Here is a 21,296-nt window from a genome sequence, read left to right on the forward strand (position 1 = left end):
CTGCATTGCATAGTAAACAAACTGCTGCCACTATTCGTCGGTGGTGGAAGGAATAAATGTTTGTGGAAGGGGTGCCAATCAAGCAGCTGCTTTTTCCTGGATGGTGTTGAGCTTCTTGAGTGTTGTTGGAGCTGCACTCATCCAGGCAAGTGGAGGGTATTCCATCACACTCCTGACTTGTGCCTTGTAGGCGGTGGATAGGCTTTGGGGAGTCAGGAGGTGAGTAATTTGCCACAGGATCCCTTGGGTGGGATTTTCCAGCCGTGCTCACCCGAAGGCTGGAAATTCCCACCCGGGGTCAACAGAACATTGGATGGTCCACTGAGTTTTCTGTCCCACCCTCTACGATTCCCGTGGTGGGAGGGACAGGGACATTCCGCCCCTTGCCTCTGATCTGCTCTTGTAGCCATATATTTATATGGTTAGTCTAGTTCAGTTTCTGGTCAGTGATAACCCCCAGGAAGTTGAAAGTGGGGCAATCACCGATGCTAATGCCATTGAATCTCAAGGGGAATAGTTAGATTCCCTCTTGCTGAAGATGGCCATTGCCTGGCACTTGTGTGGTGTGAGTGTTACCTTGGCAATTGTCAGTCCAAGCCTGGATATTTTCCAGGCCTTGCTGCATTTGGACCTGGAATGTTTTACTATCTGAGGAGTCACAAATGGTGCTGAACATTGCGCAGTCATCAGTGAACATCTGGTGGAAGGAAGCAGCTGAAAATGCTTCCTATTCCAATACATTAATTCACATTCATTAATGTTTTGCACTTCCATTTTCTTCCCTTTTCATTCTTCAGCATTTCTTTTGAGACCCAAGACTAAATTTTCTTTCAACAATACCAATTTTTTACTACTTTCTAAGATGGCACATTTTCAATCTGTACCACTGACCTTGGCTATTGCTTTCAGAACCTCTAATTTTTTCTCTTCTGCTTCGCAAAACATGACCCTTTCAGAGCCTTGTATCTTAAATGTTTGATTTCCCTTCTAGATTCTCTTCAGATGAATTTTTACTTTCATGGCAACTAGACTATGATCTATGTCCGAGTCTGCATCTGTGTAGGCACATGAATTCTTTCTGCTGTTTCGATATCTCTGCTTGACAAGTATGTAATCAATTTGAAACCTCTTCAGATTTCTAGGTCATATCGAAATCCATCATTACCTTTGATTGTAGTTAAACCAGGGATTAGAGATGCACAGATTCCATCTTCTACAGAACTTAACTGGCATCTCTCTGTTGTTTCTGACATCCAGTCTGTGGTTTCCAATTTTATTTCCATTTCTGCCTTCATCAACTGCAGCATTCCAGTCTTCCATGATCATCAAGAAGTTGTTTCCTTTTCTATCAGTTCCTCCAGTGTCTGGTACTCTGTCTCCATTTCTACATTGGGCTGTTCTGAACTGACATATACACTGGTAGAATAACAACATCCACCGGATCAACATGGAACAGCATGTTTAGCCAACAGTCACTGTGTTCATCGATTCTCATCATAAACTCACCATTTCATTGACCAACAGTATAGCAATGGCTCTTTTACTCTTTTCATTACCTACTTGTATCATTACTTTCAAAATCACCACAATCTCTCCATCTGACTTCTGTTAGTCAGCGAACATTCAGGCTGTATCTTCCCATTTCTCTCTTGATGTCTTCCACCTTCCTCTTTCTCGTCATTGTCTTCACATTTCAAATTCTCATTCTCACCAAATTTTGCATGTTGATGAACAGTGAGGCCTTACTACTTCCCCTAACAGATGTGACAGCAAGCATTTTGCTGGTCTCATTTATGTATTTAGATTAGACCTGTTGTGTAAACCACGAGCGATATGACTCGGAAAAGTAATACATGGGATGTGTTCCTTTAGCTTTCCTCATTTAAAAAAAATTCTTTCACAAGTTGTGGGTGTCAGTGGTAAGGCCACCATTTGTTGCCCATTCCTAGAGGGCAATTAAGGGACAACCACAATTCAGGTGGGGTGGCAGATTTCCTTCCCTAAAGGATATAGTGAACCAGATGAGTTTTACAACAATCAATGATTGTTGCCATGGTTGCCATTATTAGCTTTTTATATTTCTGGTTTATTTGAATTTAAATTTGACAAGGTGGGATTTGAACCCATTAATCTGTGCCTCTAACCACTACATCAATGTCTTCCTTGGAGTGTATTCTTAAAGGAAACACCAGCCCTCTTCCAAAAGGATCCTCCATCTTGAAGCAGCGGCTTTCCTTCGAGGCACAGTTGCCTCACAGTGTCAGAGACCCAGGTTTGATTCCTGCCTTGGGTGACTGTCTGTATGGAGTTTACACATTCTCCCTGTATCTTGGATTACAACTAGTAGCTAGTCATCACCTGCGAGTTATGAACGAGCAATTCACAATTGTTTCTTAAATTTAAATGTAAAGTTCAGTTGAAGAGATAAAAAGACACAAAATTCCCTTTGAACGATGTACCTATTATTTACCCCAACTCGCCACTGATTTCCCATACTGTTGAAATTTCTATCAATGCAAATACTGGTCTCACCCTGTTCCCTCCCATCTCTCACCTCCTCAGGTCTCCCCTAGTCCATTATCATTTCACTTGACAGGGTGTTCACTGCTCAAACTGACTTCTCTGCTCACATTCCCTACCTCTTGGTAGTATCAGTGTCTGTTAGAATACAGCTGAACCATGATAGGCACTAGAGGTCAGCATTGTCATTAATGTTTCATTTTTGGGTTGAACATGGCCATCACATCTGAAGTTATTATTCTCTTCTTTGTTAGATATGCTTTACTGCAGGCGTGTTCAACGTGTGGCCTGAGGGCCAAATACGGCCTTCGAAATGCATCTAAGTGGTCCCCGGAGCCAGTTTTCAAAATGCCAGTTCAACAGATAAGTTTGAATGGAAGAATGTGCATGGAACTGCTTCTCCAATTACAAATCACTTCTTCCCCATGTTTGCTGGAGGATCAACGAGCACCAGTGCCAAGAGTGGGGACAAGAGTGAGAAAGAGGGGAAGGGGGCAGGAGACAGAGGGAGATGGATGAGGGAGGAAGAGAGAGGGAGGGGGAGGAGACAGTAGAGGGGGTGAAGGGGAGAAGAACGGAAGAGGGTGAGGAGAGAAAGAGGGGGTGAGGGTGAAGGCAGAGGAGAGAGGGAGGGGGTGAGGAGGAGGAGAGAGAAAATGGGTGAAGAAGGAGGAGTGAGAAAGGTGATACGTTGGAGGAAAGAGGGGAGAGGAGAGGTGGTGAGGGGGGAGGATTGAGCAAAGGAGTGGGGGAGTAAGAGAGAGAGGGGGGCAAGAAAAGTGGAGGTGAGAGAGAGATAGGTGAAGGGAGTAGGAGAGGGATGAGAGAGTGGAAAGAGGAAGGATGAGGAGGCGGAGAAAGAGAGGGTAAGGGGAGGGGAGAAAGAAGGGCCAGGAGGGGAGGAGAGAGAGAGAGGAAATGGGGGAGAACAAGGAGAGTGTGAGGAGTGAAAGAGATGGTAAGGGGGAGGAGAGTGTGAAAGAGGAGTTGAGAGACTGTGGGGATGTGGAGAGTGTGGGTGGGTAGACAGTGTGAGGGAGATGGGGTGTGGCGGTAGACAGTCTGGCAGTGGAGAGTATGGGGAGAGTGTGATGGGGTGGAGAGTATGAGGGGAGGATGAAGAACGATAAGGGATGAACAGTGTGGGGGTAGTGAGAGTGTGGGGGAGTGGAGAGTGTGGTGAGGTGGAGGGTATGAGGCGAGGGTGAACAGAGATAAGGGTGGAGAGTGAGGGGATGAACAGTGTTGGGGTACTGAGAGTGTGAGGGGGTAGAGAGTGTGAGGGGGAGTGGAGAGGGTGAGGGGGTGAATTGTGGAGGTGGAGTAAGGCCTTCAGTAAGGCCTTTGACAAGGTCCCTCATAGCAGATTGGTGCAGAAGGCGAAGTCGCATGGGATCAGAGGTGAGGTGGCAAGGTGGATACAAAACTGGCTCAGTCAAAGAAGTGGAGATGCCGGCGTTGGACTGGGGTAAGCACAGTAAGAAGTCTCACAACACCAGGTTAAAGTCCAACAGGTTTATTTGGCAGCACTAGATTTCGGAGCCCCAAGCCCCTTCTTCAGACCTGAAGAAGGGGCTTGGGGCTCCGAAAGCTTGTGTTGCCAAATAAACCTGTTGGACTTAAACCAGGTGTTGTGAGACTTCTTACTCGGTCAAAAAAGACAGAGGGTAGCAGTGGAAGGGTGCATTTCTGAATGGAGGACTGTGACAAGTGGCATTCCTCAGGGAATATAGTGTTCAATTCTGGTCGCCACACTACCAGAAGGATGTGGAGGCTTTGGAGAGGGTACAGAAAAGATTTACCAGGATGTTGCCTGGTATGGAGGGCATTAGCTATGAGGAGAGGTTGGAGAAACTTCACAGAAACCCTACAGTACAGAAAGAGGCCATTCGGCCCATCATGTCTGCACCAACCACAATCCCACCCAGGCCCTACCCCCATATATTTACCCACTAATTCCTCTAACCTACACATCTCAGGACACTAAGGGCAATTTTTAGCATGGCCAATCAACCTAACCCGCACATCTTTGGACTGTGGGAGGAAACCGGAGCACCCGGAGGAAACCCACGCAGACACAAGGAGAATGTGCAAACTCCACACAGACAGTGACCCAAGCCGGGAATCGAACCCAGGTCCCTGGAGCTGTGAAGCAGCAGTGCTAACCACTGTGCTACCGTGCCGCCCATGGTTTGTTCTCACTGGAACGACAGAGGTTGAGGGGTGACCTGATAGAACTCTACAAGATTATGAGAGGCATGGACAGAGTGGATAGTCAGAAACTTTTTCCCAGGACAAAGAGTCAATTACTAGGGGGCACAGGTTTAAGGTGCAAGGCGCAAGGTTTAAAGGAAATGTATGAGGCAGATTTTGTACACAGAGGGTGGTGGGTGCCTGGAACCCGTTGCCGGGGAGGTAGTGGAAGCAGATACGGTAGTGACTTTTAAGGGGCATCTTGACAAATACATGAATAGGATGGGAATAGAGGGATATGGTCCCCGCAAGGGTAGGGGGTTTTAGTTAAGTCGGGCAGCATGGTCGATGCAGGCTTGGAGGGCCAAAGGGCCTGTGATGTAATTTTCTTTGTTCTTTGTCCTTCTTTGAGTGTGTGAGGGTGGAGAGTATGAAGGGGATTTGAGAGTGTGGGGGGTGGGAGTGGAGAGGTGGGGATGGAGAGGGTGAGGGGTTGTGGAGAGGTGGGGACTATGAGGGGGTAGGAGTGTGAGGAGGAGTGGGGAGTGTGAAGGGCAGTGGGGAGTGTGATGGGACGGATTGTGGGGTGGAGTAGAGAATGAGAAGGGAAGTTGAGAGTGTGAGGGGTAGTGGACGGTGTGGGGATTGGAGAGTGTGAGGGGAATGGATTGTGGGGGTGGAGGTGAAATTGCAGGGTCGGAATGTTTCCATAGGCCTATCTCACTCCCAGGCTCGGAGTTCTCACTCACACATACCATCATGTACTCTCATCCACTCTCACTGTGGGTGAAGGTGACTGAATGAGCACCCTGAGCCTGGGAGTGAGTGGGAAACATGCACTCTCAACCTATTATACTTTAATACTCACCTTTATTACGTTTTTTTGCTTAACAAATTGTTTCTTTTCATACCTCAGGTTTGTTTTTTGAAACTCATGTTAACGTTGTGCCAAACTTTTATCTTTCTGAAATTTGCTCATTGGCCCCTTGACTGAGAACAAGGCTGGAATCAACCGTGGGTCCCTGGTGCTGTGAGGCAGTGCTAACCACTTTAAATAGTCTGAGAATGTATTTCCAATTGTCCAGGACAGTCTCCTCATTTCTCGAGTGCAATTCTTCGAGGGCGTCAGGCTTGCTTTCTTTAGCACCTGAACCGACGGTGGATAACAGATTTTGAATCTTATTAATTTGAGTTGAAATCCTCATCAATTGGGAGACATGCAACAAAGATGTAGGGTGGGATTTTATGGTCCCACTCAAGCGAGACCAAAAGTTCCTGCCCGAGGTCAATGGACATTTCCATTCAAACCGAGTCGATTTTGTGGCGGGCAGGGCGGTAGAATTCCGGCGGTAGAGTTATTCTGTTCAACCACATGCAGTAATACCTTTTCCTTAAATAAGGAACTTCATGTTGTCTGGGTAAGGACAGGAGATGTCAGTCCTGATTCTTATTGCAACTCAGTATAATATTACCAGAGGATAGGCACTTTTATTTTTTATTTTAAATAATGAATTAGTTGGTTTTGGCTGGTCCTGGATTAGTGTTTAGTCTTTGCTCCGTGTCTTCTAAAATATCTTATTTGGGAGAGATTTCCTGTACATAGATATCAAGTGATTTGGTGCATCAATACTGATCAAGGCTAGGATATACAATACATGGAAGTGCTTATTCCATTGGTTAATATTAACAGGAGATCTTTCATGGTCCAAACTGGTACTGAATGAAGTATATATCAAGGGTCTTTCATACTGGACCATTAAACCAGAGATTTGGGTGAATGATCCTTCCATGGCAGCTGGGCAATTTAAATTTAATTAACTAAATCTGGAATTAAATGTTAGTTATACTGTTAACCATGAAACTACTGAGATGTTGTAAAAACCCATCTGGTTCATTGATGTGTTTCAGAGCAGATAATTTGTTATCCTTACACAGTCTGGCCTGTATATCACTACAGACCCACAGCAAAGTAGGAGACTTCTATCTAGCCTTTAAAATGGCCTCGCAAGCTACTCAGTTGTATCAAACCTTTGTGGAAAGTCTATTAAGAATATATATGGATGGACTACACAGTGTCAACCTAGAAACCAGACACAACAAAGCACACTCAACCCAGTCGAACCTGCAACATTAACATGTGGAAACTTGCCAAGTTGTCCTGTAGACAAGTCGGGCAACAGCCTAACATAGTCATATTCACAAATCGTATCTTCAGCAAACATCCCCACTCCTTGGCCACCATCTATAGGTATATCCTGTTCTATCCTGTTCCATCAGCTGGACAAACCTACCAGAGTACGGTGGTGTATAGTCAGGCACACGGTCCATGGAGTCCTCAACATTAACTGCAAACTGCATTAATCTCATGGCATCAGGTCAAACAGGCCATCCTTCTGATTTCGACCCATCACCCTCCCTCAGCTGATGAATTAGAATTCCTCTATGTTGAACTTGGAAGAAACATTGATGATAGCAAGGAGACAGTATGTACTCTGGGCGAGGGACTTCAATGCCTAATAGCGCACGTAGCTCAGTAGCACCAGTAATGGCCGGGTCATGAACTTTATAGGTGGGCCTGATGAAGCTGGTGAGAAAAGTGTCGCCAAACGGGCCACCAAAAATGGCTATTTGTAAAGCACTCTGGGACAATTGGACAAGAACTAAAACAGCAAGCTGCAGCCTAAAAGACAGAGATAAACAGGCGGCAACTCAGACGACTGAATACACAGGATATGGGCCATCTCCAGGACAAAAGGGACTTTCAGGTCAAACTGGGTTGTTTACCAGACATAGGGATGCCTCAACCCCTTATTTGGGAGGGAGGTGTGTGTCCTACGTGCCCCCAGCACCTACAGACATGGCCGTTGAGGACACACCCAGAGATTGATGTGGCAGCACCCGGATTGGACTTTATCAATCAGGGTGATCAAGTCCTGATCGATTGATTGGCAATGGCCAAAAGGGGCGCGAAACCCAACGGGGTATAAAGGGTGCTGCGCAACCAAGAATCTCTCTCTCTCTCTGACCGCACGAATGAGCTACAACAACAGTGACCATCGCCAGCAACGACCTGCACGACGAGAGCCACCACACCCAAGAAGGAAGGAAGACCAGAGCTAGAGTGCCCGACCAGACTAAAGGATCAGACTACGCAGAGGACTACAGAGACCAGCGCACAGATAAAGGCCAATATCTGCTTGGGTACTTGCCAGTTACGCAAATCTTAAGTCAAGGTCTAGTATTGGACTTGAACATTAATATTTTCTGTAAGATAACTTACTGTTGTTTGGGTGAGTGATTATTGATTGTGTATTTTAAATAAATATTGGTTGTACTAACAAGAAGTCTACTCGCAATTCTTTGTCCATCGTATAAGGGTTAAAACAGACTGTACGGCAGGCACAACAAAAGTAACATGAGAAAAATCTTCCTGACCTCATCCTCACTCATCTACCTCTCCCAGATGCATCTATCCATGACAGAATTGGTATGAGTGACCACTATACAGACCTTTTGAAGACAAGGTCCTCATGCTGAGGACACCCTCCCTTCTCTTGTGTGGCACTTCGCCATGCTGAATGGAAGAAGTTCAATTCTAGACCTCAAAATTGGGCATCCATGAGACACTGTGGCCCATCAGCAGGAGCAAAATTGTATATCAACATTTCCCTCATTCTACAATCACTGTCAAACTAGGTGCCCAACACTTGTTCAATTAGTTATTTAGGAGAGGCAAGAGCAGCACCAAACTTACTTAAAATATATGCCAATCAGGAGAAGCTACAGCACAGGACTACATGAATGCTAAAGAGTGGAAGCAGAACACAGACAAAGCTGAACAATCCTACATCCAACAAATCGAACCAAAACTCTCCAGTCCTGCCAACTCCAGTTGTGAATGGTGGTGAACGATTCAACAATTATCTGGAGGAGGAGGCTCCATCAACATTTTCATTCGCAATGAGTGCAGAAGATTAGGCTGAAGCATTTGCAACTATTTTTAGCCGTAAGTGCCATCTTGGTCTCCTCGTGAGCTGCCCAACCTCACAGATGCCAACCTGGAACCCGTTTGATTAATTCCACATGATATCAAGAGACAGTTGCAAACACTAGACGTAGAAAAAGGCTATAGTCCCTGACAGTATTTTTGATCTCCTCTGAAGACTTAGGCTGAAGAACGAGCCGCACCCATTGCCAACCTGTTGCAGTCCAGACAACACTGGTATGTTGGTTTTGGGGTGGTATGAGCTTTAAATTATTAATGGGATTGGACTGGCAAAAAGTTCAGTTATGAGACTACTTTAATTAGGTAAAGTCAGAACAAATTTATTAAGCTTTCAGATAAACTACAGCGATAAACTCAGGCTGTAATTTACATTTTAATGCAGGCTATATACTCCCCGTATTAAGGCCGAATGGTGAGTGCACAATGGCTTCTCTTTCAGCTTTTGGTCTTTAAGCCTCTGTCTCTTTCTCCCTCTCTCTCTCTCTCTCTCTCTCCATCTCCCTTGCCTCTTGTTTTCTCATTTGCAGCTTCCTCCATAATGCAGGTGGCCCTCTTTTATCTTGGCTCTTTTCCAATTAATCCTTCCTTCATCCCAACCATCGTCAATCCTATGTTTAACATGCACTCTTTGACTAACCAGGTATGTGCCATGTGAGCATCACACCACTGCATAATATTTTTCACATCCATTTTGTATAACTGTCTCTTACTCCGAGAAGACATAGATACCTCCAATCCTGAGGTTCTACATGCACAAGCAATTCCCAGACAGCTTCAAGGTCTCAGCTTTTTGCTGCAGATTAGGTTTTGTTTGTAAAACGGGATATAATTTTCCAACATTTCCATTACCTTGACATATTTTCTATACTGTGCTCAATTTGTATGTTTTCCCATCAATCTATTCTATAAAGAGAAATATAGAAAAATGTTAGTTTCTAATAATAAAGTTAGACTTTAACAATTAAAATTTTGGTTTAATTTAGACAAATGTGAGGTGATGCATTTTGGTAGATTGAACCAGGGCAGGACTTACTCAGTTAATGGTAGGGCGTTGGGGAGAGTTACAGAACAAAGAGATCGAGGGGCACATGTTCATAGCTCTTTGAAAGTGGAGTCACAGGTGGACAGAGTGGTGAAGAAGACATTCGGCATGCTTGGTTTCATCGGTCAGAACATTGAATACAGGAGTTGGGACGTCTTATTGAAGTTGTGCAGGACATTGGTAAGGCCACACTTGGAATACTGTGTGCAGTTCTGGTCACCCTATTATAGAAAGGATATTATTAACTAGAAACTAGAAAGAGTGCAGAAGAGATTTACTGGGATGCTACCGGGACTTGATGGATTGAGTTATAAGGAGAGGCTGAATAGACTGGGACTTTTCTCTCTGGAGCGTAGGAGGCTGAGGGGTGACCTTATAGACGTCTATAGAATAATGAGGGGCACAGATCAGCTAGATAGTCAATATCTTTTCCCAAAGGTGGGGGGAGTCTAAAGCTAGAGGACATAGGTTTAAGGTGAGAGGGGAGAGATACAAAAGTGTCCAGAGGGGCAATTTTTTCACACAGAGGGTGGTGAGTGTCTGGAACAAGCTGCCAGAAGTAGTAGTAGAGGTGGGTACAATTTTATCTTTTAAAAAGCATTTAGATAGTTACATGGTTACGATGGGTAAAGAGGGATATGGGCCAAATGCGGGCAATTGGGATTAGCCTCGGGGTTTTAGAAAAAAAGGGCGGCATGGACAAGTTGGGGCAAAGGACCTGTTTCCATGCTATAAACCTCTATGACTCTATGTCATTAATCTATTCTCAATCATCAGCACAGCAATGGAAGGGGTAATGGACAGTGCTATAAGTTATATCTACACATCAGTAATATGCTACCTGGCTCCAGGCCTGGGGAGCTTTGGTCCAGCCATGGACAAAAGAGCTGAATTCCAAAGGAGAGGTGTGGCCTTCGGCATCAAGGCAGCATTGGCTGACTGTGGCCAATCATCTCATATTGAAATATCGACGCAGTTTGTTTCTCAGGGTGATATCCTCGGCCTAAAAATCGTCAACTAATTTATCAATAACCTTCCCTCCATCACAAGGTCAGAAGTGAGGGTGTTTGCTGCCACTTTCACAATGTCGAGTTCCATTCCCAACTCCCCAGATAATGAAACAATTGTGCCTACTGCAGCAAGGCCTGGACAGCATGTGAGCTTGACTTGATAAGTGATAAGTAACAGTCACACCACACAATTGTCAAGCAATGACTCCCTCCACCAAAATAGAATCTAATCACTTCCATTTGATGCTTAATGGCAATACTATTGTAAAATCCCTTCCCATTAGCACACTTAGGGTCACCACTAACCTGAAATATAACTGCTTCAGCCGCATGAATATTTTGGCTACAAGAGCAGGTCAGAGACTGGGTATTATGTGTCAAGTGACTCACTTTCTGAGTTCTCAAAGACCTTGCACAAGGCACCTGTCAGCAATGTGATAAAATACTCCCCAGTTGGCTAGATGAGTGTAGTTCCGACAACATTGATGGAGCTTGACATCATCCAGGACAAGGCAGCCCACGAAGTTGGCACCGCATCCACCACCTCACATATTCAAATCTTCCACCACAGTTGCACTGTGGATACAGCATATACCATCTACAAGATGCATTGCATCAACTCACCAAGGCTTCATCAGCAGCAGCTTCCAAACCTGTGACCTCTAGAAGGGCATCAGGCACATGGAAGCATCCCCACCTGATAATAATAATAATAAAAAACAGAAAATGCTGGATAAACTCAGCAGGTCTGACAGCATCTGTGGAGAGAGAAACAGAGTTAACGTTTTGCATCCATCTGACTCTTCTTCAATGCTGAAGAGGGGTTGAAATGTGATGGATTATATAATTGGAGAGGTGGGTGGAGAAAGTGGAGGAAAATAAAAGGTCAGATAGATCAGAGCTAAGGAGAGATTGACAAAGATGTCATTGACACAAGACTAAGGGAGTGTTAATGGTAGCATTAAGGTGATGATCGTGGTAGGCGATGGCCTGGTGGTATTATCGCTAGACTGTTAATCCAGAAACTCAACGAATGTTCTGGGGACCCGGGTTCAAATCCCACCATGGTGGGTGGTGAAATTTGAATTCAACAAAAAATATCTGGAATTAAGAATCTACTGATGACAATCATTGTTGATTGTCAGAAAAAAACATCTGGTTCATTAATGTCCTTTAGGGAAGGAAATCTGCCGTCCTTACCTGGTCTGGCTTATATGTGACTCCAGAGCCACAGCAATGTGGTTGACTCTCAACTGCCCTCGGGCAACTAGCCATGGACAATAAATGCTGGCCAGCCAGTGACACCCATTTCTCACGAAAGAATAAAAAATTGATAGTGGCATAAAGATAAGATAGCAGAATGTGCTAATAGGAGAATAAAGGTCAGTGTTCAGTGAAAGCAAAACTGAAGAACAAGCGACAGATGGTTGTGTGGGGGAAGTGGCCAAAGAAAATAAAAATGGAGTCAAGGTGGAGGAAAAGTTCACAGTCTAAAATTGTCGAGAGTAGGAATAGCAAGATTAAGAAGATTAGGAGGATGAATGCGTGGCTTGAGAGCTGGTGCAGGGGGCAGGGATTTAGATTTGTGGATCATTGGGATCTCTTCTGGGGCAGGGGTGACATGTTCAAGAGGGACAATTACACCTGAACTGGAGGGGGACTAATATCTTGGCTAGGAGATTTGCTTGAGCAACTCAGGAGGGTTTAAACCAGTTTGGCAGGGGCGTGGGACCCAAAGCAGTAGGGAGACAGAAGAGAAGGTTGAGGACAGCACAGAAGTTAAAGAGAGCATGTTAAATAGTAAAGGTAGTGTCAGAAATCCTAGTACTAGGCAGGTCAGGCAAGAGCAGGGCAGAGAGCAAGGGAAGTCGAGATTAAACTGCATTTATTTTAATGCAAGAGGCCTGACGGGCAAGGCAGATGAACTCAGGGCATGGATGGATACATGGGACTGAGATATTATAGCTATCACTGAAACATGGCTAAGGGAGTGACGGGACTGGCAGCTCAATATTCCAGGGTACAGATGCTATAGGAAGGATACAACAGGAGGTAAGAGAGGAGGGGGTGATGCGTTTTTGATTAGGGAGAACATCACGGCAGTGCTGAGAGGGGATATTTCTGAGGATTCGCCCACTGAGTCTATATGGGTAGAACTGAAAAGTAAGAAGGGGGAGATCACTTTGATAAGATTGTACTATAGGCCTCCAAATAGTCAGCGGGAAATTAAGGAACAAATATGTAACGATAGCTCCAAGAAAACTAGGGTGGTAGTTGTAGTAGGGGACTTTAACTTTCTCAGCATTGACTGGGACAGCCATAGTATTAGGAGCTTGAATGGCGAGAAATTTGTTGAGTGTATTCAAGAGGAATTTCTCAGTATGTGGATGGCTTGACTAAAGAAGGGGCAAAACTTTACCTCCTCTTGGGAAATAAGGAAGGGCAGGTGACAGAAGTGCTAGTGTGGGATCACTTTGGGACCAGTGACCATAATTCCATTAATTTTAAGATAGCTATGGAGAATGATAGGTCTGGCTCAAAAGTCAAAATTGGCCTTGCCAATTTTGATGGCATTCGACAGGAACTTTCAAAAGTTGATTGGGGGAATCTGTTGACAGGCAAAGGGACGGTTGGTAAGTGTGAGGCTTTCAGAAGTGTGTTCACCAAAGTTCAGGGTAAGCACATTCCTTTTAGAGTGAAAGGCAAGGTTGATAGAAGTAGTGAATCCTGGATAACTTGGGATATTGAGGCCCTGGTCAAGAAGAAGAAGGAGGCATATGACATACATAGATAGCTGGGATCAAATGCATCATTTGAAAGGTATAGAGGGTGCCGGAGTAGAGTTAAGAGAGAAATCAAGAGGGCAAAAAGGGGACATGAGATTGCTTTGGCAGGTAAGACAAAGGAGAACCCAAAGAGCTTCTACAAATACAAAAAGGGCAAAAGAGTAACTAAGGAGAGGATAGGGCTTCTTAAGGATCAATATGGTCATCTATGTGCAGAGTCACAAGAGATGGGTGAGATTCTAAATGAATATTTCTCATCAGTGTTTACTATTGAGAAGGGCATGGATGTTAGGGAACTTGGGGAAATAAATAGTGATGTCTTAAGGAATGTACATATTACAGAGAAAGAGGTGCTGGAAGTATTAAAAGTGCTTCAAAGTAGATAAATCCCTGAGACTTGACGAAGTGTATCCCAGGAGGTTGTGAGAGGCTAGGGAGGAAATTGCAGGTCCCCTAGCAGAGATATTTGAATCATCGACAGCCACAGGTGAGGTGCCTGAAGATTGGAGGTTGGCCAATGTTGTGCCTTTGTTTAAGAAGGGCTGCAAAGAAAAGCCTGGAAACATCTGTAGTGGAGAAGTTGTTGGAAGGTATTCTGAGAGACAGGAGCTACAGGCATTTAGAGAGGCAAAGACTGATTAGGGACAGTCAGTGTGGCTTTGTGAGTGGAAAATCATGTCTCACGAATTTGATTGAGTTTTTTGAAAGGGTAACCAAGAAGGTAGATGAGGGCAGTGCAGTCGATGTTGTCTCCATGGACTTTAGCAAGGCCTTTGACAGGGTACCGGATGGTAAGTTGTTGCATAAAGTTAAATCTGACAGGATCCAGTGTGCAGTAGCCAATTGGATACAAAATTGGCTTGACGACAGAAGCCAGAGGGTGGTTGTAGAGGCCTGTGACCAGCGGTGTGCCTCAGGGATCGGTGCTGGGTCCACTGTTATTTGCCATTTATATTAATGATTTGGTTGAGAATTTAGGAGGCATGGTTAGTAAGTTTGCAGATGACACTAAGATTGGTGGCATAGTGGATAGTGAAGAAGGTTATCTAGGATTGCAATGGGATCTTGATCAATTGGGCAATTGGGCTGATGAATGGTCGATGGAGTTTTATTTAGATAAATGAAAGGTGATACATTTTGGTGGATCGAACCAGGGCAGGCCTTACTCAGTTAGTAGCAGGGCGTTGGGGAGAGTTAAAGAACAAAGAGATCTCGGGGTACAGGTTCATAACTCCTTGACAGTGGAGTCACAAGTGGACAAGGTGGTGAAGAAGGCATTCAGCATGCTTGGTTTCATTGGTCAGAACATTGAATTGAGGAGTTGGGACGTCTTGTTGAAGTTGTACAAGACATTGGTAAGGCCATACTTGGAATACTGTGTACAGTTCTGGTCGCCCTATTATAGAAAGGATATTATTAAACTAGAAAGAGTGCAGAAAAGATTTACTAGGATGTTATTGGGACTTGATGATTTGAGTTCATAGAATCCCTACCGTACAGAAGGAGACCATTTGGCCCATCGAGTCTGTACTGATCACGATCCCACCCAGGCCCTATTCCGTTACCCCACGCATTTACACTTTTACTCCCCCGACACTCGGGTCAATTTAGCATGGCCAATCAACTTACCCGCACATCTTTAGACTGGGGAAACCAGACCACCTGGAGTAAACCCATGCAGACACGGCGAGAACGCAAACTCCACAGAGGCAGTCACCCGAGGCTTGAATTGAACCTGGGACCCTGGCGCTGTGAGGCAGCAGTGCTAACCACTGTGCCACCATGCTGCCCTAGATGAGGTGTTGTTCCTCCAGTTTGCGTTGGGCTTCACTGAAGCATTGCAGCAGGCCAAGGATGGACATGGGGGCAAAAGGGCAAGATGGGGAGTTAAAATGGCAAGCAACGGGCAGGTTGGGTTATGCTTGCGGACTTACCCAGTTTATGTTTTGTCTCCTCAATGTAGAGGAGACCACATTAGGAGCAGCAAATACAGGAGAACAAATTGACTCCACATGGACTGCAGCAGTTCCTGAACACTCCACACTTGAACCTTGGCAAGGACAATTAGGGATGGATAATGCTGCCATTGCCATTGATGTCTATATCCCATAAAGAAAAGAACATTCAGTGACTGCATGTATACGAAAATCAGGGGGCTACTGTCCAAATTACCTGCTTGTCCAGAATTTGTATTAAATGAGTATCTTGTGGTCTTGTAACTGTGCATCATTTGCATTTACCAGCAAAAGGAATCGGACATGCACTTTGAAACTAATATTTCGTGTTTGATACGTTAGATATCCTCATTAAGCTGCCAGGAATGTTCTTGCTTGTTTATTCCAGCGTCAGTGAATTCTCAATAATGTGAAAAATGCTTTAATCGTTACTGAACAATCCCTCTGGGCCAGAAAATTGACTCTTATAAGTGTTCCTTCAGATTTGAATTATTGTTAGACTTTCTCTCCTCTGAAATCCCATATTTATTTCCCATTCTTTTATTTTGATTTCCTCTTTGATTTGGCATTTTATTACACATACAAATTCCGACTCCATAAGGATTTTCCGGTCTGCTTGGTGAAAACCTGTCCTGTCCCCTTGTAGAGGACACTTCAGAAATGGCTTGAAATGGCTTTCCGATCTCAAAGGACCTCAAAACACCCGTAGAAACTCTGGGGGTAAATGTATGTTTGATGAACAGAGGTGCCTCCTATTACCCGCTATCTTCAAATCTGGGCCATTATGACTTGATTCATTAAGCTTCTTTTCTTTTGTCTAATTTTGGTGTTTATTGTCTGTTTTAAAAGTTGAGACTTTTGTGAGTTTTTTTTCGTACTGATGACTGCGTGTTGTTCCATTTGGCCAATAAGAAAGGTGGAAAATTTGCGGTAGTTCGCGGCATTGAAAAGGTTAAGAGCGGCTGTATATTAACTGAGTCTGCTGGGGGTGGGGGAAAGAAGACTCTTGTTCAGCGTCTTTTGAGCGCGGTGTGGTGGGAATTGGTTGCATGTTTATTTCCAGTCAAGCTTATTGTACCTGAAAAAAAGCAGCAATGCCTGTTGGAGACAAGCTATCAAGCGGATTTCAGCCTCCTTTTGAGCATTTTTCCACCCAGGCACTTCATGCGGGACAGGATCCCGAACAGTGGAAGTCTATGGCAGTAGTGCCACCAATATCTCTGTCTACCACGTTTAAACAAAGTGCTCCGGGACAACATGCCGTAAGTATTTAGTGACCCGAAAGCTTTAGGTTTCTGGTATTACTCGACTAGTGCAAAGAAGCAAAAGGCTGGTCCGCGCCTTTGATGACAGCAAAACGGCTTGGTGGGGCGAGGGATGGAAGGGGGCATTATTAATACACTAATCATTTGTCTTGTGTATCGTTTACATTTACCGGCAAAAGAAATTGAACGTGCTTTTAAAATCTAATATTTAGTATTTCGGATAGGGTTGCCAACCCTCCAGGATTGGCCTGGAGTTTCCAGGAATTAAAGGTCAGTCTCCAGGACAGTACTGTGGGCAATCCTGGAGAAAAATCATCTGGGTGTTTTAAAAATAGAACTTTAAAATATTTCTTTGAACATCTTTATTTTCCAGATATTAAAAAATATAAGATAGAGGTGGAAAAAGGCTGTTTGACAGACAGTCAAGCATCATTGAGTCGTTTTGCTTTCCAATTGAAGGAATTGAACAATCCAGTTGAAGTAGCCACAGGATGGATGTGCTGTCTCACGAAGGCTGGGGCATGTGACGAAATAGCTAGGAATACATTTAATCACAATTGGCAACCCTAATTTTGGTGTGGATTGCTTGTTATATTTTGAGCACAAACTTGCTTTATTCTTTCATATCAAATCCAACGGCCACAATATTTTGTTATGTGAAATAAATCACAAGAGTTACAGGAAATGCTTAGTAGGTCTGGCAGCATCTATGAAAAGGGAAACAAGTTTTTGAGTCAGAAATGAAGGCAATTGGAAGGGGTGGCACAGTGGTTAGCACTGCTGCCTCACAGTGCCAGGAACTTGGGTTTGATTCCTGGCTTGGGTCACAGTGTGGAGTTTGTGCTTCCTCCAGTTTCCCCTCTCAGTCCAAAGATGTGCGGGTTAGGTGGTTTGGCCATGCTAAATTTCCCCTCTGTGTCAGGGGGACTAGCTAGGGTTATGGGGATAGGGCCTGGGTGGGATTGTGATTGGTGCAGACTTGTTGGGCCAAACGGCCTCCTGCACTGTAAGATTGTATGATTCTAATAGAGAAGGTCTTGGATAGATTGGGGGCAGAGGAGGGATTAAGTAGAATCATAGAGGTTGACAGCATGGAAACAGGCCATTCGGTCCAACTTGTCCATACTGCCCTTTTTTATGAAACCCCTAAGCTAATCCCAATTGCCTGCATTTAGCCCATATCCCTCTATACCCATCTTACCCATGTAACTGTCCAAATGCTTTTTAAAAGACAAAATTGTACCCGCCTCTACTCCTACCTCTGGCAGCTTGTCCCAGACCCTCTGTGAAAAAATTGCCCCTCTGGACACTCTTGTATTTCTCACCTCTCATTTAAACCTATGCCCTCTAGTTTTAGACTCCCTTACCTTTGGGAATAGATATTGACTATCGAGCTGAACTATGCCCCTCATTATTTTATGGACCTCTATAAGATCATCCCTCAGCCTTCTACGCTCCAGAGAAAAAAGTCCCAGTCTATCCAGCCTCCCCTTATAACTCAATCCATCAAGTCCCGGTAGCATCCTAGTAAATCTTTTCTGCACTCTTTCTAGTTTAATAATATCCTTTCTATAATAGGGTGACCAGAACTGTATACAATATTCCAAGTGTGGCCTTACCAATGTCTTGTACAGCTTCAACAAGACATCCCAACTCCTGTATACAATGTTCTGACCGATGAAACCAAGCATGCCGAATGCCTTCTTCACCACTCTGTCCACCTATGACTTCACTTTCAAGGAGCTATGAACATGTACCCCTCGATCCCTTTGTTCTGTAACTCTCCCCAATGCCCTACCATTAACTGAGTAAGTCCTGTCCTGATTCAATCTACCAAAATGCATCACCTCGCATTTGTCTAAATTAAACTCCATCTGTCATTCGTCAGCCCACTGGTCCAATTGATCAAGATCCCGTTGCAATTGGAGATAACTTTCTTCACTGTCCACTATGCCACCAATCTTGGTGTCATCTGCAAACTTACTAACCAAGCCTCCTATATTCTCATCCAAATCATTAATATAAATGACAAATAACAGCGGACCCAGCACTGATCTCTGAGGCACACCCCGCTGGTCACAGGCCTCCAGTTTGAAAAACAACCCTCTACAACCGCTCCCTGGCTTCTGTCAAGAAGCAAATTTTGTATCCATTTAGATACCTCACCCTGGATCCCGTGAGATTTAACCCTATGCAACAACCTACCATGCGGTACCATGTCAAAGGCCTTGCTGAAGTCCATGTAGACAACATCAACTGCACTGCTCTCATCTACCTTCTTGGTTACCCATTCAAAATACTCAATCAAATTTGTGAGACATGATTTTCTACTCACAAAGCTATGCTGTCTGTCCCTAATCAGTCCTTGCATCTCTAAATGCCTGTAGATCCTGTCTCTCAAAATACCTTCCAACAACTTACCCACCACAGATGTGAGGCTCACTGGTCTGTAGTTCCCAGGCTTTTCTCTGCAGTCTTTTTTAAACAAAGGCACAACATTTGCCTCTCTCCAATCTTCAGGGACCTCACCCTTGACTATCGATGATTCAAATATCACTGCTGGGGGACCTGCAATTTCCTCCCTAGCCTCCCACAATGTCCTGAGATATACTTCATCAGGTCCCGGGGATTTATCTACCTTGATGCACTTTAAGACTTCCAGCAAATGACAAAGGCCTTGAATCTAAAGGCATAGGAAGTGCTAATGGTAGTAAGGAAACAGCATATGTCTAGTTTGAGTGCAAATGGTGGAATAATGATAGCTCCATCCAAGATTCACACTGGCAAAATAAAAAAAACTCCAAATGGGCAACAGAGTTCAATGTTTGAAATTGTTGAACTCTAATATTAAAGTCCAGAAGGCTGTGAAAGTGCCTTAAAATTAGCTTTTTAACATCATTAGATGATTTGCTGAACAAGTATGCTTGCATACATCAATAATTGGACATTTTATTTACAGTTATTTTCTAACTATGCAGCATTTTGTTTTTGGGAGGGGGGGAAGAGTTATTTTGGCTGTGATAGCAATGTTCCCTCTGGAGGTTGCCCTCCAAGTCACTCACCATCCAAGTCACTCATCATCCTGACTTGGCAATGTATTGTCATTCCTTCACTGTCGCTGGGTCAAAATCTTTGCATTCCCTACCGAACAGCACTGTGGATGTACCTACACCTGATGGACTGCAGTGGTTCAAGATGGCAGCTCATCACCATCGTCTGAAGGGCAACTAATGATGGACAATAAATGCGGCCAGCCAGTGATGCCAATGTCCCACGAATGAATAAAAGGCTTGGAATGAGGATGGGAGTGGGTTGTCCAGACCCCTCCAGTTTTTCACTTGTAACATTAAAGATGGTTGGAAAGCCACTAGGGAATTTTATACGCACCTGCCTACCAACCTGTTGCCAAGGGCCTGTAAAATTCTGCCTTACTGGAAGCCCACCTGCACTGCTGTCAATGATTTGGTAGCTTGGGCAGTGTATAACTACCAAACCATTGACAGCAGTGCAGTTGGACTTCCTCTGAGTGTAATGGACTGGATTTCAAAGGATAATTTTTAAAAATTCTACCTGTTTATTGCATTAGACCCTATACAATTCATGTTTCTTTAGTGTCAAATTTGTTAATATTTACTTATACAGTGAGCCTGATCTGTGAAAACAAGTGTAGCACTTGGAGATCTTTGTACTTTAGATGATAATTAAAATCATTGGTGCTTTAAAGCACTAGCCAGATGTTGTAGTCACAAAACCGGTGTAACATTTATGGATGTGGGGTTGAAAATGATGACTTTAGTTTTCCTATTCAGTTGGAGGAATGAGTCAAAGACTGCCTCTCTGTGTTTGAGGGAGTTGGTAGAAGGATGGAGCTTGAGAACTTTCCTGGGGAAGCTAACTTGATGCCTGCCTGATGCTTGCTGGCTGTGTCACTGGGAATAGCATGTAGATGGATAGAACCATGAGTCCCTGGAGATGCGCAAAGATATGAGACGAGAGAAGCTATTTCTGGAGATGTGGTTGTTGCATTGGGAAAAATGGAAAGCAACGATGTGAAGGCAGTCCCTTGGAGCCTGATTGGAAGAGACAATGGACCATACCAAATGCTGCAAAAGTTGAGGAAGGTAAGAAGCTCACAAGGTTTTCATGTATGATTTTGGCGAGGGCAGTTTTGGGTTTGAGTATGTATGCTAAAGGGATTCTAACATGAATTTTGAGATTTATACAGGCATGGAGACAGCAACACATTCAAACCTTTGCAAGTTAGTTACTTGAGGGCAGTAGCTGGAGATGGCTCCGAAGTAACTTTCTTTTTGAGATGGGAATGATGATTGCAGCTGAGAGCAGTCTCTGAGTTATCTGGAACTGTGTGATCAATTAAGCTTGGAAGAAGGGCAGTGTAAGATGGAAGGGAAAACTGCAGATTGGCATGAGTGAGGGTTGTATGAAAAATGGAGTGGGATTTGGTGGGTATTTTCAGCTGCACAAATAGCTTCTAATTTGGAGTTTTGGAGGGTATTTT

The 21,296-nt window shown here is 44.2% G+C and overlaps 1 protein-coding gene across 2 annotated transcripts in view; it reads left to right on the forward strand.

Moving 5' to 3' along the window:
* The first annotated feature begins 16,602 nt into the window (after positions 1-16,602).
* Positions 16,603-21,296, forward strand: part of LOC144497335 (cystathionine gamma-lyase-like) — a 50,878-nt gene continuing 46,184 nt past the window's right edge. For both annotated transcript variants that reach the window (XM_078218450.1, XM_078218451.1), the window contains exon 1: positions 16,603-16,774. In XM_078218450.1, coding sequence (XP_078074576.1) covers positions 16,607-16,774 — 168 coding nt within the window. In that variant the 5' untranslated portion in view covers positions 16,603-16,606. The remainder of the gene's footprint in view (positions 16,775-21,296) is intronic.

The sequence above is a fragment of the Mustelus asterias genome, chromosome 8 (genome assembly GCF_964213995.1).
Source record: "Mustelus asterias chromosome 8, sMusAst1.hap1.1, whole genome shotgun sequence".
In the NCBI taxonomy this organism is placed as follows: domain Eukaryota; kingdom Metazoa; phylum Chordata; class Chondrichthyes; order Carcharhiniformes; family Triakidae; genus Mustelus; species Mustelus asterias.